Below are 27111 nucleotides of genomic sequence, written 5' to 3' on the forward strand. Positions count from 1 at the left end.
TTAAGACAATTGTGATTTTTCAGATAAGGAAACAGAAACTAGATGTCACATTCCTTAACAGACGTTTTAGAGATTGGAATCTAGATTGGTATATTTTTTCTTATGTCATGAGGAAAAAAACATGGGTCCTATTTTATTATCTTCTCTAAAATTAAAAAAAAATAATAATGTATTTGAGGTAGCATTATATTTTGCATTTAGGGTGATAATGCTGACATAGTGGAAACTCCAGTTTCATTTTCATCTGCTGGAGTAGAAAATATAATTTTACATTTATATAAAGTAAGATTAGGGCTTTACTTTTTATATTTTACAATGTATACGTCCATGAGTTACTGAATTGGTTAGATGGCAGCTGGTTTGGAATCCTGAAGCAATGTCTGTTCTCATTCCTTTTTTTTTTTTTCTTTTTTCCTGTCAGCTGAATAGTGTATGGAAAGAGTAAAGGAAAGATCAGTATCATGATAATTTGGCTTGAATTAACTACTCATGTTTACAATTCCGTACATATGTGAAGATTTCACTAGAAAATGAATACTGTGTGGGAACTACATGACTTAATACAGAATATACAGATTTTGACCTTTCCTCTTTTCTGATTCCTCAGTGGCTCTATGATCTTTCCTTCAGAGGTGTGTGTAGAGGAAGGATCTCCCTACAGGCCACAAAGGAAATACGTTTTACAATCCAGACCCTTTTCCTTATTGTCATATATAGAATTGCCAAGCTAGTTTAAAAACAGAAAATTATTCATCTTCTCAGCAGGTATGGGTAGTTTCTAAGAGAACCCAAGCTCTAAATCCAAAGGCCATGTCCAAGGATAATTAAGCTGTGAATGTGAGTGTCTATGCTTAAGAAAGGAATTAGGAACAACCTTCTGTTCTATTCTGAAATCCATTAGGAAAGAGTAAGATCTAAAAATTATTGTTCATTTTTATTGGGGCACTTTAATTTAAAATTGTTATACCTTCTTATTTTACATTCAACATTTGTTCATATAGGGCTAATAAAAGCAACTACATTTTCCTTCACACATTTTTTCTTTTCCTGATTTTCAGAGGGAAGTTCCTGTACTTCAGTTTGTGCCCACTGCCCTTTTTCCTGGCACTGGGCACCAGTGAATAAAGAATAGCTCTAACCTCTTTGCACTATCCCTTCAGATATTTCTGTATATTGATGAGATCCTCCCCTGAGAACTCCCCTCTTCTCTAGGCTACAAAGTCCCAGCTCTCTCAGCCTTTTCTAATAGGAAAGATACTGCATGTCCTTCCATCTTCATGCCTTTTGTTGAACTATCAACAATATGCTCATGTCTCTCTTGTACTGAGGAGCCTAGAACTGGGCAAGTAGAGCAGTGAGATTACAATGCTAGAAAATAAAACTTGTAAAAAAGGTTGAATAAACTGAGTTTCTTCGAGTTAGGAAGTTCAATAAGGCCAAGTGCAGGCTGCTGCACTTGGTCAGGGCAATCTCAGGTATTTATACAAACTGGGGAAAGATCTCCTTGAGAGCAGCCCTGCGGAGAAGGACTTGTGGGCACTATTCTCTTGGCTGCAAGAAAAAAGGGGTGGCCAGCAGGGAGAGGGATGTGATTGTTCCCCTCTACTTGGCTCTTGTGAGACCCCAACTGGACTACTGCGTCCAGACCTGGGACCCCTAGTACAAGAAGCATGTGGAGCTCTTGGAGCGGATCCACAGGAGGGCCACTAAGACGATCAGAGGGCTGTAGCACCTCTCTTATGAGGAAAGAGTTGAGGGAACTGGGTTTGTTTAGCTTGGAGAAGAGAAGGCTCAAGGGAGATCACACTGTGGCCTTCCACTACTTGAAAGGAACATATAAACTGGAGGGGGAATAGCTGTTTATGAGGGTGGATTGTGATAGGACAAGGGGGAATGGTTTTAAACTAAGATGGGAGATTTAGGTTAGATATTAGGAGGAAGTTTTTCACCCAGAGGGTGGCGAAGCACTGGAAAGGTTGCCCAAGGAGGTTGTGGAAGCCCTGGAGGCATTCAATGCCAGGCGGGATGTGGCTGTGGGCAAGCCTGTTATAGTGGTTGGCAACCCTGCATATAGCAAGGGGGTTGAAACTAGATGATCACTATGGTCCCTTTCAACCCAGGCCATTCTAAGATTCTATGATAATTACGTGTTTTTTAGAAGTGTAGTAACAGTCTTTGGTGTTTTATAGGCTGTTGCAGAGGAAAATACAACTTTTTTTTCCTGTGGCTTGATAGCCATAAAAATAAGAGATGAACTTAACCTGTGGGAAGGAAGATTCGGATTTCATAGTAGCCTTCAAAGATAAGGAGAGATAGATACTGGATCAGTGTACAGGTTTTAAAGAAGCAGCTAAATAAACATTTAAGTAATCAGCATCAGTTAATCCTACCACAAGACAGAAAAACGGACTAGGGTTCAAGGTCCACTGCAGCACAATGGTTTGCTTAGACCATATAAAATAAGGAAATATCTTGGATGCAACCATCTTAAATCACTGCCATATCCATGCTGAATGCAGGAATGCAATGAATTTGGAATTCATTGAAACAATACCACTTCAAAATAGATTGAGTAGGAAAAAGGAAGTATTGACACTTGACTTTCAACATGCACATTCCTGAAACAAAGAATCAGCATAAATTAGAATTCTGATATTCAAAATACACATTAGAGAGCAACAATCAGAGCATGTATTTAACTTCAGACTACATACACAAAAATAAAGCAAAAGAAGTTTCAGATAAAGCTGGCTGATCAGAGGTTATTAGAACTGTCAATCCTTCTGCTCTTTTCAAGTACACATTTTCTAGACTTCTAACCGTCACCTCTCAAGCTGGAACTGTGTTTTCCACCCTGAGATTAGATATTAGTGTGCAATCCTCTGCTTATTTACTGCATCTGTCTCTGTAAGTCTCACTTAGACTCATGTACTGCAGTTTTGCTCTTTCTACTTGGCAGCTCATAGAATCAACATGCAAGCAGTTTTACTGGGGGGTTTCTGTCTTCTTGGCTTTGGAGTCAGTACAGCATTTGTAGCTGTTATCAAATAGATTACAAAAATACCATTTAAAAAAAAAAAAAAAAAAACCCACAAAGAAATACCGGAAAATTAAAAGGAATATTTCAGAAACCTTTCAAACAGGCAGTCTTTCAAATGCTGCACTGCAGCATTACCTAACTGTCCACTTATTAAGCATGTTTTACCAATGCAAGTCTAGCCATCCCAGAAGAAAATATGTGTCTTGCCACCACTCCTAGCACTAAAATTTGAACTACATACTTTCAAAAGTGTACAGCTCTGTCAAGCTATCACTGTGAAATTAAAACAGTTGATAACACTCCATGTTCACTGCCAAAACTCCGCCTTTATGTTCAGAAGACAAAATTGTTAACTGCAATCAAACCATAAGCCACACAACTAAAATATTTCCTAGCTTCAAGAATTCTATACTTCAAAGACCAATCTATCTCTGTGATTCAAGCCTGTGATTCAAGACAATCCTCTGGAACCCCTCATCATGGTTATTCATCCTGAGATGCCAACCTGCACTTGCTGAGCTGGTACTGCCTTGCATTACAAAGTAATTCTTAACTGAATATTTGTGAAATTTCCCAGAGTTTTGTCTGAGCATATAGCTGTAAAGAGGTACACCTGAAATGCAGAGAAGGTGCACTGAATACAACTAGAAAGGCTTGTGAAAGAGACAGGGGAATGGAAATTAGGATTTCTGAAGTACTTTGACAGTTCTGAGATCAAGATACCCTTCAATTTAATGAGTTACCTCTCAAGTTTCTGAATCACTTGTTCTCCCTCTGCAGGTCCTCAGACCAATAAGCACAGGCATTTGTTGGACTCTGTTCAGAGATACTAAGAGTAATTCCTTCCTGTTCCATACCCTTTGGTGGGTATATAAATAACAAGAGTTAGAAGGAGGGGAAAAGAATGTGTGAGTCACCAGGGGATTTTTCATTTGTAAATGGCATTTGTAAGGCTAACATTGAAATAATTCATCCAATTCTGCTCTCTTGATTTTAAAGAGGTTATTATGGGGGAATCAGAAAAGGCCAAAGGACAAAGGAAGTTACAACTAAGCAAACAGAAAGAAAGTGAGCAACTCAAGAACCGAATCTCACTTATGATATCATGATTATTTGATTGTAACAACCTAAGTTATAAGAACTTCCTGCTGGGAAGAGATACTAGGTACTTTTGGATTGATTTGTGGATGTGTCCTAAAAGCCAAAATAGTATAAATTAGAAAGAATTTTTTAGCAGATGGGAAGACAATTCACTAGAACTAGCAATCATTGTAAGAAAGCTCTTGAGTCCACAGATCAAAGCTAGGAATGTTATAAACAATTTACTTCTATTAAGCTACTAGGCCCCATAAACAAATAGCATATAAAGTTTATATTGAGACTTAATGAACTACTGTGATCTGAAAATTAATAAACATTTTAATAGAGGAGTACAGTGGGCTATGATGTGATGGCTTGTTATACCTCTGGATTCAAGTCAGTTGACCATCTACATACCCAACAGAAACCCATGCTGTTCAAAGAATAAAGCATCCTTACATCCATCACCAAGCAACACAGTGATCTTGATGCAGTGTGATTTTTTTCCTCCCATTAGAGTTCATACGTTAACAGCAGTCTGTGCAGTGCTTTCTCAAAACAAAGTCCCCAAGCCTATTTTATGACATAAAGAAGCAAAATGGCATTGGCAATTTCAAGAGGAAACTGAGATTTTCACCAATCCTCTGCTGTTGAAACATAATTGAGCAGTTACAGGTATTGAAAGACATTACTAATTCAGGCTAGCTTTTAAGCATTAACTGTTTGCCAGAAAAGAAAGGTAATTTAGTAAATAAATTTCACAAAATATCTGTAGAGCCATTCCAAACTATCTGGATAAAAATGAAGCTACCCATCTAAAGTGCAATGTAGCCCAATGTATATGTGAGTTTTCTCAAAATTCTGGAGGTTAACTTACACAAACAAATAATCTAAAGATAGATACCACTGAGGATAATATTACATAGTGAGGAATACAGATTACCCCATACAGTGCTTTCTGCCTGTACTCAGTAATTTTTTCCTGTGGTGCTATTAAGAACTACATGGAATATTTTTACTATAATTGCATTAAAAACATCAATCCTCACTATAGCAATTCTGCTATGAAATCTCTGATGAAAATCATAAAAATGACCAGTTATGTCTACATCAATATATGTACTGGGAAATACAGGATAGTAAAGTACAGAAGTAGTGTGTTACTCTTGCTTTTAAAGACACATTATAAACAGAAAATAAAGCATTTTCTTTATATTAGTGGATGTCATTTATTAGCTGTCATCCAAGAAGGTGTGGATCAACTGAAGGAAGTATAGAGGAGTGTAACAAATAGGATCAGACATCTAGAAGACATGTTCTACTGAAAGAAATGACTTTGTTTAGTCTATAGAAATAAAAGACTGAGGAAAGATATGATAACAGTTCAACTGTGTAAAAGGTCATTGCAATAATTCTGCTTCATACCAACAAGGGATAAGGCAAGGAGTGGGCTTAAATTAGAGCAAACAGGAGTTAATGATTAAGAGAACTATTTCATGAGACACCGACAACTTAAGCTTTACATTCTTTAAGACTGTCTATTTAAAAATTATATCAAGTGTATGTAAAGAAGATCTAAATTTACTAAAAAGAGTGCATTATTGCACAAACAAAAAATAGATCTGTTGTTGAGGACTTTAAGACAAAGAGACTGGGGTAGAATCACCCAAGTGTTCATATAGAAAAATGCAACTCAACGAAAGACTCAGATTAATTTCTTTATCCATAATGCCCAAAAGCTGAATATCTGTTCTGAATGTTTACTTCACAACTAACCTTCACTTTTACACAATAATCTTTCAATTTTCATTTTGTTGCTGGATCACCGAAGACCAAGTAACACAGGTAAGAGATGCAACAATTTATTCTGCCTATTTAGTATTGATACAAATGATAATAATAAAATAAGAAACAAGGCAGACATTTAAAAATAACGTTATGGGTAAGATGGGACAGAATTTCAAAATTCCACATAATTCTAATTCAGTCAGGAAACACATAATGAAAAAGATCCAAATTAAGGAGCTGTTCTTCCTACCTTAAAATTTAAATATGTCTTTCTGATGCTAAGAGAAAAGCATTTCACTCTTTCTCCACTCAGTCTTGTTTATTATCAAACTCCGTTGTAACCATTCTCTTTTCTACAAATCATTTAGAGAAGTTTCAAAAGCAGAAATACTAGTAACTGTTAACTAATCACTGGCATTCAAACAATTTATCAGTGTTTACTCCAAAGCCAGTCTTTCACTTTCATCTTCAAGCTGGGAAAAGTTCTTGAGAGGAATGCAAGATTTCTTACTTAACTCAGTGGCAGTCTCGTGACAAAACAGGCAACATTCACACCTAGTGATCGATATGAGAAAAACTGTTTCTTGCTATGTTTACTTCATAAAAAGAGCAACAGGAATTTCTGTATGCCTATATCACCCGGAGATGATAAAAAACTATAGAAACCTACCTAAATCAGAGCATTTTGCTTGTTTTCTCTTTCTATATGTTTCATTTTTATTTCCAGAGATACCTAATAGAATTTTTGGTAGAACCATACTTAGTCCCTACACTACTTCTCTGTGCTAAACAGAGGAAAAAATTTAGTCATCCCACAGAACGACAGGCATTTTAATAAATAATTATATTGGTCATAGTAATTACATTGTTTCTATTAGAAGCCCTCTAGTCTAACAGACATTTTGCACAGTATACTTCTAGTCATGAGACAGCTGAAAAATATACCATTCCATACAGTTCAAAGCCCTGCTTTGCAGGCAAATATAAATATTATTTCATCAAGGAAACATTCCTGTCAGACACTGGCTCTCAAAATATAGCTCACATCTTCAAGTAGCTGAGATTCGGATTGAACCATTCTGCTAAGTGAGCACTGAATTAAGATTAAGGAATCAATAAATATGAATTAATCTTCCTCTGACAGTGAATTTGCAAAAATAAATATTGGATAGGAACTTAATCACAAAAAAGAGAATGCATAACCTGAAAAAGTGGTCATTCTGATCCAATATTGATTTTTGAATTAAATTTCTTACTGTCTCCACAATCAGACATACAGAAACCAAGAAGAATGTTGAGAAGTTTTTCTTTTTCATCATTAATCTATCTTGGTTTAAATAGCAATATATTACATATCTGTGAGAAGCATTCACCAAATACAGAGCTAAGCATACATAGGAGAAAGCAGTTACTGATAGCAAAATCTCAATAAATGTTATTGTCCTGGGCTCAGGCTGGAATTTCAAGTAGCTTCCTCGGGAGTAAAAAGTTATGGCGATTCACTTTAGCAGCTTATTACCTTGAATACTTCTTTTGAAAAAGGCTTTGCAGCCCTCACAAGACCAGACCCCATAATGGTAGCCTGAAGCATAGTCGTTGCACACAGCACAGTACCGGGTCTCCTTGGTGGACTCCATGGACAGACTCCCTTTCTCATTGGTACCAGACATTCTCTCTCGAATGCTGTGGCGCCTGTTATCAGAGCTTGGCCTGTTAGCAGCAGAAAAACAAAAGAAAAACAAATGTTTCAGCATTGTTAAGTCTCATCCACTCCTGAGGACTAAGAAAGAAGAGCAAATCTGTTTTTGAAGATCTAGATTTTGAACAGATAAGGAAAAAAATTGACTTTGTATCTTGCTTTCTAATTGGTTCTAATTGAAGCAGTGTAGAAATCATTAAATACTGAGAAATTTTTCACAAATTAATCTATTAATCTGATGTTAATAAGCACTGTACCTTGAAAAATTTTAATTAAAAAAAAAAAAAGCAATTTTTAGTGTACCTTCTCCTGTCCAAAGGGTACAGCATGACTGAAGTGTCAATAAATAGTTTGAAAATGAAAACAGAACAAATCTATAGCATAAATGGCAATTAATTCACATTTTGTAAGAGGTTATTACAGCTCATTGCCATAGGCTTGATAAACAAGATTCAGAGATGAGAGGATGTGAAAATAACAAGTGGAACAGCAGTAATCTCTGAAGTTGCTCCTTAGAAGGTAAGCAGTCACACACTTTCCAGGAAGAATCTGAACTACAAATTGCTTGGAAGAAAAATCCAATTCGGTGTGTCAACATCATACAAGTTAAAGCATGAAAGTATGCTACTGATTATGGTAACTACACACTTACCATTCATGTTTTGATTACTGTTTAGTTAACAGGTGGCTTTTGACTCCTGAGTCCTAACCTTTTTTCAAAGTATCCTTAGGAAACCTGGGGGTCTTATTCAGATTTCTTATTGCATACCCAAACTTGTCACATTTCCTTCTTCAGGGCAAAAAAATATCCTGGATTTTGATGAATTGAGACATCTGGCACCAACAGTCCCTCCTGCTCCAAATCATTACTCTTCTGTGGCTTTCTGATGAATATTATTCTCAGCTGTTCTCTTTCATCTAGGCAAAACTCCCCAACACCTCCTGCTGCAGTCCAACCTGTACTCTCAAAAGCTTTATATCAGCCAAAATCACCCATACACTCTTAAATGTGCTGCCAACCATCCCCCAAAAATATACTTTCTGTCCCACTGTGTATATACTTTCTGTTCCAAAATATTACATATTTTCATTGAAGAACATTGAATGAATAACAGTTACTGGAGAAACAGACTGACTTGCCCTGTGAGACCTTACAACTGTCACTGGCATCATTCAGGAAAGCTGCATTTTTTAAACTCAGAATTCTTTACCAAGCCTTATATACCAGCTAATTTCAAAAACTTATTTGTAATGTCCTTTTATTTTCCCTAGGATCTGTGCAAGACAGAAAAAACTGTAAATGGTGAAGCTCTGACATGGCACAACTGTTTTTTAAGCAATGTGTGAAAACCAGAATGTGTCAGAATTCTGAAAATATGAATTTGCAAAAGTAGGAAGAAAAAGAAATCATTTCCTATTTCAGATGTCAGAGCATGAAAAAGCAAAAACAGAATATTTTATGAATCTCTATGCAATACATGCATGATACTTGTAAATACCTATCCAAATCTGCCAAACCAGATAGTTTTCCTATTCTTCTCCTAGTCTTGAATTTTTCTTTGATTTTGCTTTGTCTCAGTGTCTCATTTAATTAACTTCATTTTTATCTACTGAGAACTGATCAGTTACGGTTTCTTATCTTCCCTACCCTGTTCCTTCTAGCGTGCAGCTATATCATTTAATCAATTTTTCACCTTTTCAAAATATTTATTTCCACTCAGATCAAGATTAGACTCACATGTATATTTTTACTCAAAATAAGAAAATAAAAAATAACTGAAAAATTGCCTGAAACAAATAGAGAGAAAAGCTTCTCCTATCCAGAATAGTTAAGAGATTTCACACACAAACACGCACACACACACAAAAAAGCAAAATCTGAAAGTTTTGCTTCCTACAAATACACAGAGGATCAGTGGTGAAAGGGATCACAGTAAGGCAAGAGACTAACACAATTACTCATGCCTGCCAATAATGCATCTGCATTTTATATTTTACTTAGCTAACATTTGTCTTTCTGCTAACAAAATTATATTGAAAGTCCACTACAAACAAAATGAGTCCAAAGGACCTTGCCAGCTTCCACTCCCAACACACAGTAAAATCAGTCACTTAAGCACCACTTCAGGCAAAGTTTTGAACATTGGCCTTACAGAACCATCACATTAAGGCCCTTGTGAACCACAGTGGGATGAAAAAATAGAAAGTCTCCAGTCCGATCCTCAAACGGACTAACAGTCTGCCAACCCCTTCCATTTATACCACGGCAATGAAATTGAGTAATAAATAAATTTTCCATTATCACAACCAAAGTACTTTTTAGAAGATACAAGGAAGATCCTCTTTGAAAAAAGAGGATCTCACTAATGCAGAGTTTGCAAAATCAAAGTAACATCTCATATTTCATCCATAAATCATCTACTAGCTTATGCACATCACAGACCACTGATGCTGTTTCTGACACAAAATAACATTCTGCTCTTCATCCAGTTTTCAGTTAGGTTTCAACTGTTAGCCTTCCGGAGAACATCATGCAACAACCTAAACCAATTTTAATAATGTTGGCAAGACTACTCTACCCAAAATACAACAGCAAACTTTTCAACACTTTCCTTTGTAATCTATGCAAACAATAACAAAAGAAAGACCAAAAGTTCTTGTCAACTATTTTTACCAAAGAGAAACACATATCAAAAAAAAAAAAGAAAACCCCAGATAAAGACCTTCCTACAAGTCCCCCAGTGAAATAGAATAGATTAGAGAGCAAAAAACCTCAGGGAACACATGATTTACTGTTTTTTTTTCCAAATATAACAATACAGCAGACATATAAAATTGAAATGCTTTGGAGCTTAAAAAGCAGGACAAGCAGTTTTTTATATTCACTTTCACGTTTACCACTTATGCCACACTGAATCTGTTCTTCAGTAAATTTGTTAGCAAACAAAACACCTCTGTTTTCATAGAGTTATAGAATAGAATGGGTCAAAAGCAGCCTTTAAGACCATCTAGTTCCAGTCCTCTTGCTATAGGCAAGGACACCTCCCACAAGACCAGGTTGCTCAGAGCCCCATCCAGCATGGCCTTGGATGTTTCCAGGAGGGAGCATTCGCAACCTCTCTGGGCAACCTGTTGCAGTGTCTCACCACCCTCACAGTACAGAATTTGTTCCTAATATCTAGTCTAAATCTACCCTCTTCCAGTTTAAAATCATTTCCCCTTGTCCTGTCACAACATGCTCTTATAAATAGTCCCTCCCCATCTTTCCTTTAGGGCCCCTTCAGTTTCTGGAAGGCCACTATAAGGACTCCTCTGAGCCTTTCTTTCTCCGGGTTAAAGATCCCCAAACATTTTAGACATTCACAGATCATCTGAAACTCTAAAGCAGACCAGAGATCTTTAACCTCATGTTGACTATAAGACAAAAGTAATCTATATATGAGGGAATTGTTTTGTAATGTAGTAAACTATATTTTTATGTCATAACTGATTGGCGGGAAGGATGAATTTAATGAACCCACAGTGCACAATTTGGCCAAAAGTGAGGTAAGGCCCCATTTATTCACAACTCATTTTATCTAAAATAAAGAGATTTCATAGGAAGGAAAGGTTGAGGGGAAACATTTTTGAGCAGTTAAAGGAGACACCTTGAGAAAGACTATGTATTCATTTTAATACAAGATTGTGCAGACAAATATTTTTCTTACCAGATTGGTTGGAACTTTTCAGTGTAAAGATCCTCAGAAACAATGTTCTTTTCAAGTAAAACCAAGGTCTAGCAAGGATAAAGCTTTCCATGCAATAGACTTAGTCTATGAGATACTATACTATTCAATATGAAACTAATTAATTTGCTGTTTATTTTACACCATGTGGTGTAAAATATTTATAAAATATTATTTATCCAGAGTTAATTGAAAATACTTAAAAGATATCACAAGAAGTAGTGCAGTAGGAACAACCAAGTATACAAACAGAAAAATGCTAAGCACATTAAGCGCCTCAAAACTGTGCTCTCAGACAGTAGATCCAATGAATGTGGAAAAAAAGATCATATGCTACTCAAATGAAAAATTAAAACAAATACCCCTAAATGTCGATGATTGTAATTTAGCTAAATACAATTTGATGTATTGATGTAACTTGAGAGAGAGAGAGAGTAGTGTTACATGTAGTTGTATACCAAGCAGCTAAATTGACACTACATTTTAGGTTAGACAGTATCCCAGGAGGTGGTCCTAAATTAGGCAACAGTTGCCATTAAATGGGTTACCACAGCGAAGATGGGTTCTAGCAATAGAAACAGGAAACAGCAGCAATCTTTGGCTGAACCTCCACTGTTGATTAAGTTTAGCTGGTGCTCACCAAAGGGACTGATTCCAGGACTACAGCCTCCCCAGAAGAGCAAGATTTCATCTATGCAGCCAAGGGGGAAAGATCTTTGCATACCTCTGGCCTGAACCCCAGACTGGGAGAAGGTTACTCAGACAGGCAAAACCCCACCTGGGGATGTCAACTTATTAAGCAGTGAGAGCCACTATGCTGATGCTCGTGTCTATATCTTGGCCTAGTTTAATCAACTAATATAGGTGCAACCTTTTTTTTCTCCATTATCCTCAGCTGTTTCCCTTATTCCCTTACAGTTTGCTGTCTACCCCACTAAATGTAATGTTAATTCCTTCAATCTTACTTATTTGGACAATTTGACTTATCTCAGAAATCTTGCTCATCTCTTCTTCAAAAGGTGAATGCAGGGAAACCTAAACAGTACTACAGGAGCAGATATTCCTGAGCTAGTGTAGTGAATGATTGACTTAAAGAAATAATTGACACAAACAATGAGGAAAGAAAATGGGAAGAGTATTAAAAATAATAGAAGTTATAGGCTAAAGCCAATAAATTAAAAAAAAAAAAAAAAAAAAAAAAGGCAATGAAACCAATTGAAAATAGGACAGAAGTCAGCACAGGGGAAGAAAATAATTTTAAAAAATGAAATATAATTGAAAGGTGGGAAATTAAGGAAAAATGCAATGAAATGAAATTATCTGAAAGCTAAATAATAAAGTATTCTTAAAATATTAACAGCACTGTGTATCAGAAAATGTGTTTTACAGTCTGAAGACACTGGCATGTTTTCTTTGGAACTAGAATAAAACACAATTTGATTTGATAACTAAAGTAAAATGACTTCAGAAAAATAGCCCAATGTTGACCAGCAAATGATAGCATTGAGGAAGGGTTCTATCAACATGAGGAAGGGTTCTGTCAACATGAAAACAAAAGCATATCTTCAGAGATCATCAAAATTTCTTGATTTCAAAAAATTTCAAAGAAATTAAACTTTTCCTTTGGCATTGGTTTAATCCTTTTTCTTCATCTTTTAGTCAGGTTAGTTTTAAAATGAGTGATCGAAGTAGTCTATTTGGATTTGACAAACCAAATTTCTGGAAAATACTGAATATTCTGTTGGGGTGGTAGTAAGGTGGTTCTTTAAAAGGTAAAACATTCAACATGGATAATGGTTCAGCAGACCTGTAATTTAAATTCCTGAAATAAATAAATAAATAAATAAATACACACCCTTTTGGAATAAGACAAAATGGAACTTGATCTACTGAATTCAGAGAAATTTATTCTGTTTACTCTATTTCTCAGTTTGGTCAGACTTAATTATAACAGAGTAATTTTCATTAGTCTTTTACTCGTGTAGAAAAAGGTTGGAAAAAAACCTTAAAGATCATCAAGTCCAACCTCTAACCAAGTCTAACCATACTCCCCTAACTCTAACAACCCTCTGCTAAATCATGCCCCTAAACACCACATCCAAACATTTTTTAAACACATCCAGGTATGATGATGTGATCACCTCCCTGGGGAGCCTATTCCAGTGCTTAACAACCCTTTCTGTAAAGAAGTGTTTCCTGATATCCAACCTAAACTTACCCTGGCACAACTTGATGCCATTTCCCCTCATCCTGTCATCTGTCACCAGTGAGAAGAGACCAGCCCTGCTCTCGCTGCAATCACTTTTCAGGAATTTGAAGAGAGCAATAAGGTCTCCCCTCAGCCTTCTCTCCCCCAGACTAAACAGCCCCAGTTCCTTCAGTGGCTCCTCGTAGGGCATATTCTCCAAGCCCTTCACAAGCCTCATTGCCCTTCTTTGGACCTGCTCCAGCACCTCAATGTCCTTTCAACATATATATATATATATATATATATATATATATATATATATATATATATGCCAGCATATATTAAAGGAAGATTATGATTTTAAATATATTATATGGTTGAACTGCACCTTGCAAACACAACCTAAAGTTCTGTTGTTTCCTTCTGTACACATGCATATTAACTTTAATTGTAGGAAAATACTTTCCACAAGGCAACAGCTCATCAGTGCACAGAAGACAGAAAATTTATTAAATGAGCAGTTATTCTGCCTTTGTTTTGTATTGCTTTTTGTCCCTAACTGCTCAGCATCTGGATCACTGCTCACAACACGCTAGCCAAATACAACTTTATCATCAGAATTAATTTTATTTCAGTATTGCCATGTGACTATAACATTTAAGTAGCTAATGAATGTATTTTTTTCTAATTGAGTCAAAAGGATGAAAAATGAGGCTGAGAGATTAAGGTCAAAAGTATATACAGAGTCATATTCAAATGTGAGTTTTTAAGTACCTACCATTAAATAGCATTTTATATGTTCAGAGTGCTACTTCTCTTGTCTACAATTGCAAGGGTAAATGTTCAACACTTAGGTAAGTCAGACTGCAGGACTTCCATTCAGCACAAAGAAAATTACAGTACAACACAAGACTAATTGTAAAGACTTTGATTTAAAAGATTTCTGAACTACATAGAAGTATTTGTGACAGTTAGACAGAGACAGTTCGTAAGTCCAGCAATCAACTGCCTTCATGTAATATTTCTTTGAATTTGCCTCATTCCATTTATTTACCAATAGTTGTCAGAATTTATGGTTGTAGAGAATTTATAGTGTTATATTTCACTATATGAATAAAACACATTCAGATTTGTTCCTTTTCATATATTGAGGCAGAAGTTGTCCTATGATGATCCCATAAGTTAAATAATTATCATTATAATAATAACTACATCCAAAAGTGGAAGCAAAATGTTTTGCACAGGTCACCAAATTTTAGGCTTATGCAGAACACATATTGCAAACTGTTTTGCCTGTGTGCAGCTTCTTACCTTCTGAAAAGAATGCTTAGCTAAACAAAATTTTTATCTTTTAGCCTCATATAAATGAGGCTATAAATATGGTCATGGAGAGCAGGCCTAGAACATACTGGTGCACTTCCCTTAATGCAGGAGGCAACAGCAAGAGAGGACTCTTAGTCCCTACTCGAGCATTGTGGAAGAAGAACATTGGTGATACTTGTTAACAGCTGTAAATAGTGACACTCCAAGTCACTACTCCAGAATAGAAGAAATAAAGCATAGTAAATATTGCCAATAGCCATGCCTGCCTTGCCCTCCTGCAGCTGTTCTTTTTCAAGTATTCTCACTTGATCTACTCAGCCCCTCTTTCCCATTCTTACATTTAGCTTCACCTTTTCCTTCCAGTCTCAACTTCCTTGTCCAGAAAAAACAAATTCTGGTGCCTGGAGTGACACTTCAAAGCTACTTCTCCTCTCCCCAAAGTCTCCTCATGAAAAGCTCTCTTTCCTCCTGCTTATTTTCTTTCTGTCTCAGGCTAGAAGTTTCCATTCTTCTGCATCTATCCTCTCAACTCAATCTGCCGTGGCTACTTAGTTCCTATTAATCTTAACATTCAGTCCTATTTCCCTTTGGTCCACTTCTCATGTTCCACAAACACAAGCTGAGATTTGCAATTTAAAAAGGATTGAGGAACCTTAGAATCATTATAATCACATACATATTTCATTAATCATAAAGGAAACAAAATTATATGAATTTTTACCAAAGCTGAACTTAAAAAGTTCAGAAATTACATAATGAGCAGTTTGTTATAAATGCTAGGAACTACCTACAAGTAAAACTAAAATGTTTCATCAGTCCAAACAGAATTTAAACATTTAAAGTTTTTAGTTGTTTTTTTTTATTTTATTTTATTTTATTTTATTTTTTAATCTCTATGATAGCTTTAAAACTAAGAAATTTCACTTACATAAAGAGCGTTGTGTTGTGTGACTTGCACTTCCATATTTTCTTCTCTGGACTGAGGCTGCATCTGTTACAGTGCAAGCCTGCATGCCACTGGAGACCTAAGGGTCTGGGCACCAGAACACTGCCCATGGGGCAAAATGAGTACTAGAACCATACCTCTGACCAACCAAGAGCGATGTCATCATAGCCACAGTATGTGATAATCACCATAACGTATAATTTTTTCAAAGTTTTGATGAAAAAATATTTAAATATCAAAGCATTCTTTCTTATGAAATACACATTCACAAATAAGCACATACATAATATGCAAAAACAGCCAAACAAACAAATGAAAAAAACCTCTACAGATGTGTTCAGAGAGATACTTCTACTGTAACCGCATGCCAAAGTTACTACAAACTCCACCACTAGTCAAATTACACTGTGGTCTCGATGTGAAAACAACATAAATAGATCTACAGAAATTGCATATCTTGCAATTGCTGTATACTTGTATGCTAAAATACAAAGTTCAGCTTTAGTAAACAGGGGACAGAATATCCCTTAACAGACTATATATAGACCTGCCTCACAGGTCTCCTCATTTTAACTTTCCCTGACTACACTTCTGATGAAGAAGGCTGTTTCCATGTCTGTTTGGTGCTTTTACCACCTAATATCCAGCCTACATCATTCTCTGCTCTGAGATCGTCAGCTATTTCCACTTATTCTGGAGAGCAACACAGTCACAGTCCCCTCAGTACAAATCTTCCCTTCCCTTCCACATCTCAACCTACAGTCTTCTCACCACAAATTCTCCTAGTTCTCCCATCTTCTCATTGCTCTCATTCAGGGAATGAAACTTTGAATGAGGCTTTGCTAGCTTCTCCTAAAACAGCATACTTATCTCTTCCCCTGTTTCAGTCTTCAAAGAATAAAATTTGCCTTTCCTGTATGTTACTACTCCATTGGATTTAGTTTATGATTCTCTCTACCCTTTAGATTTTTTCTCAGAATCCTTTTCCCTAATCAGTAATTCCTCAGTTGTTACATTTTTACAACAGATTTCTCCTTCCTATAAAAGGCTGGGGACTGCACTGACCCTGAATGATTTCAGAAGTGTTTAATGTTTCAACTTCTATTCCAGCAAACGGCTCTAGAAGGGTTCTCTTTCTTACATACTTAAATTTCAAGTGGTCCATTTACAGATTTCTGCTACTTCTAGCATTGTCAGATACCATTTGCTTATTTAAAAATTAACAGTACTATTTTGCTGTACGTTTTTAATTTGTGATCACTGGATGTCCTTCTGCTTTCTTAGGAGAAATAAGAAGTACCTGTGAAATGATCATTTTGATCCACTTCCCCAGGATCCAAATTAATAACCAGCCAACTTGCTCAGGGTTTCTTTGCCCATTCATTCCTCCTGGCAGTTGGTCTGGGAGCTGTCTCTGACACTGTCTCACATTTAGTCAGGCAACCTCACAGACTCTGGTGTATGAGGAGCCATATAATCTGAGAAAACATCTTTATTCAGTGCCTAAAAGTATGCCAAACTTGACGGAGAAGCTGCTGACAGACAGAGTGCTTGTGGGCACTGCATAGATCTGATTTTCTGGAAGCAATACTGAGCTGGTGTGTGGCAGAGTAGCTGTGGGGACAGAAGGGACAGGAGAGTGAATGTGGAAATCAGCTATGACCAGAAGTATGTCAAAGATGAGAGCCAGATGGGCAAAAGGTCTGAGAGGGAAAGGACAAATCACTTTAGTGTAAACAATCTGAAGAATGAAATATGTTTGAAAAGCTGGAAGTATGAAAAAAAAAAAAAAAAAGCCAGCTCCAGCTTAGTATGTCTGGTGTATACCCTCTGCAGCCTTCATTCTTACAGAAATATCTGGTTACCCTTATCTCTATTAAAGACTAAGTTGAAAACTTGTACTACTGCATTTCTTACATCATTCTTAGAATTAAAATATGGCATTTATGAAAAAGCTGAAGTTCAGTCTTTCATATAAGAATGTAATACAACATTGAGAACAATTTTTTTCTCTGAGTTTCACTGCACCTCATGAGCTTTCTTCAGAATTACTCAGTAACTACACTTATTTTTCATTTTCTTTTCAATTTCCAGATAAACTAGCACAGTCCTACCATCTGAAGGGAGAAGGTTAAATGCTCAGTAGACTCAGTAGACTCAAAAAGAGTGTTTCAGGAAATGCTGTCAGATTACTACACTTACCTCCAGACTATTTCAAAGGTAAATGCCAGTAAAAACAGAAAAATTAGTCATAAATCTTCCTTCACACTGCCCTTATGGATTTTCATGGGTTCAAGTGTTCCTTTTACTCTTAGGCAAGCCCTCTGTCCAAATATTTCAGATGCACATGATTAGACTGCAGTTTAGCCAATTACCCAGAGCTTCTTTGAATTCCCATAGTAATCTTTCAACGATGAGCACTAAATGGTACGTTTTTAGAACAAAATGATTGAAGGACATAAATGTTGGCTCTCTCACACCATGATACATAAAATAAGAATGCAGATTGTATAACACATTACAATTCAGAAGACACGGTTCCAAAAAATCCAAACTAAACTGATAAATTATTTCAAATGGCTATTTTTCTTAAAATAACATTTTGAACTCACAAAGTAAATTTAAATGGTACCCTCCATTTTAAAATGAATTTTTGAAATAAAAACACTGGTACAGCCACATGCAGGCCCACAATGAAATCAGTGGTCTCTGGGCCACAGGAAAATAAACCTTGACAAAATAAAGGACTTTCTGAAGTCATACTTTTAAGTATACTGAAGTGCATGTGGGCCTCCTGAATGAATTAAGGAATAGAGGAAGAGACAAAAGTCTTTTTCCAATAAGCTTACCAATCAGGCCATCTACAACACCCTATGCCAACTTCAAGAGTATAGGAGAAAGAGGTGAGATGCTTGATGACATCATATGGACAGCTGGAAAGGAGCTGTTCCTTTTGGGAAAATCTATGCAAAAGGCACAGTTGACACCTACATGTAAAAATCATATGATGTGGTTTACCTACATCTCATGCCTAACACAATAAACACAGTCTCTGCACAACTTGGGCTAATGGTGCACAATTGAGGGGCCCAGTGAAAGAAAGACAAGTTTTTAATTGTACAGACTTAACTGCACTTCAGACAGCTTAATCAAAAACAATTATTAGTATATGGGACCTGCACAGGCCTAGTCATATGAACAAATTAAGCAACTTGCAGGCTATGACTGGCCTGCAACACACCAGCAGATAAAAGTCAGTGCAAGACTAGAACACGCTGCATGTCATGGGGCAACACTGGCTGGATAGCCATAAAGGCAGAGGCACCAGTCCTAGTTGATTCTCTCACACAAGGAATACATGTTCCAGAAACTCACCAAAAGAGCTGAGCTTCTGTCAGACCAACAGAGTATTCATGCTTTGTAGCTACTTGTATACCTTTCTTCCTCAGTTAAGAAAAGGAGTGACAAATTTTGTCAAGAGATTCTGGACCTTAGTAGGCAAATAAGCAAGTCTCAATGGAGCATATTTTAGTTTGTTCTTTCATTCACAATGGAAGCAGGGGAGATGCTGATGCCTCATAATCTGTGTAGTTTGTGAGGAAACATTGCTCTTGCTGAGGTACTTGACTCATACTTGTTCTCTGGGATGTAATGAAATGAAATCTGGCAGCCTACTTGTTCTGTGTGTGCTAACAGAGTGTAGTCATTACATGTGTGCAAGAGGAACTTATGGCTAAGCCCTGTATTTGCATTATGGAATAAAACATAACTATCATAAATCATAGGATGGCCTGGGTTGAAAAGGACCTCAAAGACCATCTAGTTTCAATCCTTATGCTATGCCCAGAGACACATCCAGCCTGGCCTTAAATGGGGCATCCACAACCTCCTTGGGCAACCTGCTCCAGTGTGTCACCACCCTGTGAGTGAAAAACTTCCTCCTAATACCTAACCTAAATCTCCCATCTTAGTTTAAAACCATTCCCCCTTGTTCTATCACTAGATTTGTCATAGAGGATTTCTAGAAACAGAAAATTACATATGCTAAAAATATAGTTGAAAGTGTAAGAAACAAAATAAAACTAGTAAGAAATAGAATTTGGGTAGATTGTTTCACAAAAGACACAATTTGAGACACCCCCATTAAACTGTTTTCCAAACTGGTTTAAAATTTTTTTATCTTCCCTTCAAACGAGTTGTTAGTATTTGTCTACGTTAGTATTCCTCTAACCCCTAAACTTCACTTTAGAAAAATTTGGTGTTAAGGGGCTTCAAAGGCTGTCATTCTGTGTTGAAGAAACAGCAACTGCAAATTCTAGACAGTCTTGGTTTCCCTTTACTTCTAGCCACAGGCACTTCAGCCCAGAGGAGAAAATCAGTTCTATTCAACACAGAGTCATAAGTCTTGAGCTGAGGGAGGAGGCCAAAAAAGTGAAAGATGGAGAGACAAAGGGCTCAACTGTGTGGTCATACTGGCTTGTAAACTCAGGTACTGAAATTATGACCGGAAATGTGACAGCGTTAAGTCCTTTCCAGAGGCAGTTCCCAGCTAGATTGGACTAATATAGTTACATTACAGTGGTATGAAATACTAAAATAGCAGATTGAAAAACTGGGGTGTGCTCTTTTATTCTTTCCTCCTCTTTCCAGCTTGTAGACTGATCTTCGTTTCTTTACATACAGATGTCTTAATCATTAGCGCTAACTGAATAATACATAGTAGTTTTTACAATTCTACATTACCTAAATTATCCCAAAATAGGTAATTCATTCATTCAGATTATATCCAGAGATAAATTTGCATAAGCAATTAATTGTAAGCAAAGAGCATATGGTTCATGAAATGTAGAATAGATCTTCATCTAGCCAACCGTACACAGTATTTGTTTACAAAACTGCTAGTTGACATATTTTGGGTAACTTGTGCAGCAGCATGTAATCCATAATTTTGTCTTTTATGTTGCTGATCATTTCTTTGCAAGACATTAAGAAGCTACATTTTGTTTCAGTAAATATGTCATCTACTTCTTATTCATTTCTTATTCCTTCTAGAGGCAGAGACTAAGCTCAAATGCTTCTGAGGTGCCACAATCTTCCCACTCTTTGTTGCTGGTCAACAGTAATTGCTCCCTGCGCTATAAATTACAAAGGAAGGAAAATGTCTACAAATGCTCTGTATTACAGACACAGCAACACACACTTGTTGTGACATTTATATACATATTATTAGCTGCTCATATAGGACACTCATAATAGAAGGATTCTATTATAGAAGGATTTAGAGAATTCTGACTGATTCTTATTTTTTTTACCCATACATGCATGCTTCTTATTAATGAAAAAGGAAAAAGAATAACAAACAGATTACAACTTCTATTTCTTACACAATATTCTCATATGGTTGTCTATGAATAAATAAATAAATACATAATCTGTTTACTCATTTCTAACCAAAATATTTACCCAGATGTTGCATACAGCTGAATACTGGAAGTGAACATTGCACTAAGACTGGCATGGCAAACCATGATGGTCCTACGTAAGTCTTATCAGGAAAACTGCAGATCACAGTGAATCTAAGTGGGAAGGATGACTGCACCACTCCCTTCCTCATCTCTGCTCAGGTAAGGCAGTTAGATCTGATCACAGACACATAAATTCACTTCTGGGGTTGGGACTGAGCAGTAACCAAGGACTACAATTCACGTGCTTTCAAAACAGTCTGCCACCTAAGTGATCCCAAAAGTATTCAAGATGCCAAACATCACTATTCTAAAAAATTACCTGAATTCAAGTATATACCATTAGATAGCTAAGTTTGAAACCAGAGTCACTTCATTTCATACATACATACCTATATAGATTTATAGATCATAAAGTTAAATAATTCTAATCAATAACTGTTCGATAACAAGCCCAGAATTCCAAACCAGTTTCAGTAGGGTGATATTGGAAAGCTTAATACATAAAATGGAAAGACAAGCCAACGGTGCAGAGTTTCACACTGAAGTGATCTTGCTCATGTTTTCATTTTCCAGCCCCAGCACTGCTTTGCAAACCTTAATGAGAACTTCCACAAGCCATATTCTTGATTCTTCTTTTCACTTGCTGTTGATACGTGGAAACACATTTACATCCCTGCACAGGAGCTCATCTCCTCTCCAACTCCATGTGCTAGAGCTCATATACCACAGCAGTTAAACAGTGCAGTTGTACATACAGCAGCAGGCAGAAGAAGAGGTGTAGTTCTGCACCAGAGTGCTTACTTGAAGACTTGCTGCTGCACAAGCTAATGAGTTAGGAAGTGAGAAAGAATCATAGGGAAAGAGAGATGAAGATCATTCCACCCCGATTTCCTGCAGACCACTGAATCTGTAAAAATCCATTCTGTAAAAGCAATTGAGAGTTCTGATTGTACCAAAAGGGAAACATAACAAATAAAAGTAGCTCTTCATTGAACTGTTCCCCATGACAATTTTACTGTAGAGCCTAGCACAGACAAAAGTCTGGACATCATGCTCCGTACATTTCCCACTTGTAGAAATACCTGCTGGAAACATTTATCTAGTGATTTCCATGTAATGATTCACAATATACACTATAGAAAACATCCATACCTCAACTACATTGAATGACAGAGGGGTAGAGTAAAAGTGATTTTGTTTACTTTGATAAATGAATGAAATATCTGACCTTCTTTTCATTGGATCAATATTTCTTCTTTTTTTTTTTTTTTCTTTTTCTATTTGGAATAGATGGGACAAATGTATTTCTAGCACTACACCTTTTAAGGAGACTCACTTCTCACAGAAGCAGTCTTGAGTATCTCTCATGCTCAGACAGTTAAAAGAAAAGTCTGATTCTCAGTCTGGGTTTCAGAATTGTCCATATAACTCAAACTGTATCCTAAATTTTCTCACTGATGTAATCATAAAAGACAGAGACAGATCTGAGTAATTTCTCTGGGACAAGTAGAATTTCCTCAGATAATCTGGAGACACCTCTGCCCTACAACAACCACATCCAGACTCCTCATTTTAAGTTGTTATGTGACTTAAAGGACTTGGCAGAAGACATGAACCTGGGCTGTTAAAGACCTGTTTCCATTTATTTTTCACTATATCTGCCCTGCCATAAGCAAGATAATTCGTTTTGCTCCACTCTTACAGGTTTTAATTCTGGAACAACTTGGAGGAAGAGCAGAGACAGAGAGTCAGCCTATTAGGCTTTTGGGTTACTTGCCATTTCCAGACAGCTCAACATTTGTTAACAGTAAAGCGAGTTAGATAAAGAGAAAACAAGGCATGTATGAGTCAGAAAATAGGTCATACACGAAAACAGCTTGAAGCTATTAATACCTAATGCTGCTATTTAGTGAATAATAAAGAAGCTGATGCTAACTGTTCAGTGAAAACAGTCTTGGCCTTGGTAATTTTATTAAGTGCTTTCAAAAAAGGGACATAGAGAAATTATTATTTTTCTGGACTGGCTTTTGTACTGATACACATTTCTTCCTATGAAGAGTGAGATCCTTGGTGCTTTGTTGAAATGAAACCATAAAAATCCTTCATCTTAAGTAAGGGATAAAAGAAACTGAGGGTCACATAACAAACAGTACATGTCAGAAGCAAATTAAAGAACATGAAACGCTAGTGCATTAACTCCTAGTTTCCGCACAATCATCCCTTATTTCTCTTCTAAATAAATGCAAAGTAACCGAACATACAATTCCATACCAGGATGGAAACTAAGATATTTTTATGGTGAATTTTTGACTTTGGTTTTCGTTGTTTTTTTCCCAAGAAAAACACTAAGTATGCATGTTTAACAAACTAATGGAACATTTGTTCTTCTATTTCAAACAGTTTAGTAATATCATTGTTAGCTTCCAAAATTATGTTCAATTACTGAGCACCTACTCATCTTCTTCATGTTTTTATCCTTGCTCAGCTGTAGGCTCATGTCAAGCTTCTTATTCAAGTCTGATGTTACATTATTATATTTTCTCTGCGAAGATGCAAAATGCCAAGGCTTTAAAGCAAATGAATCATCAACACCCAAACCCAAATTTCATTAAGTCCCTCAATGGTAGTCAGTGTTTCAGGAGTGATGGAAGCTCAGTCAACAGCACTGACCTCTACCACTTGGGCTACTGGAATAACAACCAGCTAGGCTAAGCCATTATCTTCAAGGTGAACAGGAATGAAATGCAAGAGTTTCATGCATCTGTTAGGATGGATGTTGTTCTACACAGACTGAGACCACAGTCCGTTTCTCCCTCTCAAATTTATTCACCCCATGCTCTGCAACATACACTCTGTTTCAAGTTTGCTTACAGCCACTGTCTCTACTCCAAGTTTCAGTTCATGAGTACCTCTGAATTCCACTTCTTCTCCAGTCCAGTTTTCTTTTGGATTTTCTCCTAGTTCACTTTCCTGGATTTTCTCAAACTCTTATACCTGCTTACTCCTACTAAACCATTCCTTCCTTTTCTTTGTCCATGTTTTGTCTGCCAGTTCACAACAGCATCCTTACAGGGATCTAAAGTTTGTACCTTACCAGCCCCTCCAGATTAATTTTCTGTCTCCATTCTGCTCTTTAGCAAGATCTCCTTTACTTTCTCCTGTTTCAATCTTAAAAGCTTAGTTTTCTGACTGCATATTACTGATGTGACTTCTGCCAAATTCTTTAGAACTAACATGAAGCAACAAGACATTAAAAACAGAAGAGAAATCATTTTTTCTCATGTCCAGTGTTGAAGCCAAATTAGCAAGATGTGGACTGGAGAGATGAACTGTAATGTGGATGGAAAATGACTGGACTGCTAGTCTCAACAGGTTGTTATCAGCAGTACAAAGTCCAGTTGTTGGCCAGCCACTTGTAGCAAGTATAATCAATAGTGAGATGGAAATTTTATTAACAACAGAGAGAAAGGGAAAAATTACATCCTTAGCAAACTAATGAACCATACCATATTGGCAAGAGGGGTGTACAAAATGGTATTCATGCTGTAAAGCAAGGCTGCCAACCAGAAGGACCTCACCAGGCTGGAGAAATGGTCCCAAAGAAATTTCAACACTGGCAAATGTAGAGCCATGCACCTGGGACAGAACTCCCTGTGGAAGTACTGAACAGGCTGGAAAGCAGCTCCACAGGGTGTTACCCAGGAGTCCTAGCAGAAAAGTTGACAAGTTGAACAGGATTTTGCAGTATGCCCTAGCAAGAAGGCCTTATATATCCTGAGTAATACTATCAGAAGCATAGGCAGGAGGCTGAGAGATTATTCTCTGGCACCTGTGAATCTGCTTCCAGTTTTGGGCTTCTGAGTTCAAGACAGTCCGTGACAAATTGCAGTAAGATGACTACCAAGATGAGGTAGTACTTAGAACAGTAGTCTAAGGCAAGATTTTGTTCCTATCCTCAGCTATGTAAGGGAAGAGTGCAATGGAGATAGAGACAGACTACTCGAAGAAGCAACAAAAGTAAAAGAGAAAACTAGCACAAGTTTTAGTAAGGAAAATCATGACTGCACATTAGGACACTATTTCATAGTAATAGTGATTCAGCGGTATAAAAGGTTGCCTATATGAGTGTGGAATCTCCATTACTGGGTATATACATGACTCAATTGAATAAAGGCCTGAACAAACTGATCAACCTTTCAGGTTAGCCCTATATTGAGCAGGATGTTGACCAGATATTCTCCAGAGACCTTCCAAACTTATATTAATCTTTGATTCTCATCTCACAGTAACTTGCCTCAGCCCAGAGACAGTGCTGTTCAAAAGCCATGCAGTCTTATGGAGAAGCAACCTGATCCATTTTGTCAAAGAAGGATGCTTTTGCAATCAAGTCATTATATAATAGTTGAGAAAGCATCAAGAATGCATAATAAAGATGAAATGTCATGTAATTTAGCTAACAAATGCAAACTATTTCCCATTGTGAAAAGTATGATGCTTCAAGAGAATGTAGCTTAAATTTGAGCAGATTTTCTGGCCAAAAAAAAAAAAAAAAATTCCAGACTTGACAATATCAAATATTAAAGCTCCATACTACAAAGGTGGCTAGGCTAGACAATAAAAATAATTGACTTTTTTTTAATAGCAAAGTTTTCTCTCTCCCACCTGATACTTAAGAAGCTGAGGCTTTTTTTTTTTTTCTGGCAAAATGCTGGAAAAAAACTCCTCCCTGGGACTATCATTTAACACTGAAAGTATAAGTCAAAGCTGGACAGCATATGTAATCAATAAAGAAAGTAGCTTTGGTGGATCTGATAAGAAGAACATTACTAAATCTGTCTGAAAGTAAAGTGGAGTTTTGCTTTTAAGTGTTTAAAATATTCTTTGCAGAATCAGATTAGTTTTCTTCTAACAATTTTGATTGCTTGAATCCAGAAGAAGTAATAGTAGCTTACCAAAGTGCAACCTACTTTAGTATTGTTGATATTCTTAAGCTCCAATGTGCCTTGAAGCTTAATACACTTAATACTTCTTACAATTATACTGTTTCTTATGTTGTTGCCATTAAAACTTTCAGTTATTTTATAGAAGTTTCAATCGCTCCATCTTTCTGTATGAATCTAATTGGCCAGCTTTTAGATTATTAAGAACTTGCTGAAGCATCACATCCAGGTTTTGAATGCTTTTATCTCTAATTGATAAATTTGTCAATGAAAACTAGGATGATATTTCTCACTACACAGCAAGACAAAGCTATAAATATTTTTTGACCCATATGTTCTAAATAATTCAAATAATGTAAAATTATTGCAAAGTAAGAACAGTATTACAGTGGCTGATATTTTGGCAACATTCTCATTTTTCCTTGCTTGTGTTTATCAGTTTTGCTAAAGGAGGAGTGTCATTTTACTCCAGAATGGAAGCAAACAGACAAAGCTGTTCTTTGACATATTAGCTCCCCAAAGATATCTAAATCCGGCATATGCTCTTAGCCTCAGTATTATTTGTCACTGCTACAGTTTTCTTAGTACAAGGATTCTGTGATAAGTAATTTGAAGCAGGGATCCCATCTCAAGTTCAAGGTGTAACTAATAAGCAAAGTAGGGAACACTCACTTGAATTAATTTTCTTTCGACACTAGTTGATAGAAGTTACTGAGTAATAATTAGAAATATTGCTTGATCAAGATAGCTCAGTACCACAAATGCTTTAAGAATGTTTACCAGCTTTATAAGCTAATAAAATACAGACGACGAGGTATTATATGACATTTTAGTTCTGCCAAAGAACATACTTTATAGTACTGCAAGGGAAAAATTAGAAATGATTTTTAAAGTTAGCACCTTCTAAAGTTTGCCTG

The 27111-nt window shown here is 36.5% G+C and overlaps 1 protein-coding gene across 1 annotated transcript in view; it reads right to left on the minus strand.

The window, feature by feature from the left end:
* The window catches only part of ESR1 (estrogen receptor 1), a 154642-nt gene that overhangs the window by 69570 nt on the left and 57961 nt on the right, over positions 1-27111 (minus strand). Inside the window, 1 exon segment of the mRNA XM_052671643.1 lies at positions 7428-7618. Coding sequence (XP_052527603.1) covers positions 7428-7618 — 191 coding nt within the window.

Source organism: Tympanuchus pallidicinctus, unplaced genomic scaffold (assembly GCF_026119805.1).
Source record: "Tympanuchus pallidicinctus isolate F22 unplaced genomic scaffold, pur_lepc_1.0 scaffold1, whole genome shotgun sequence".
Classification (NCBI taxonomy): Eukaryota; Metazoa; Chordata; class Aves; order Galliformes; family Phasianidae; genus Tympanuchus; species Tympanuchus pallidicinctus.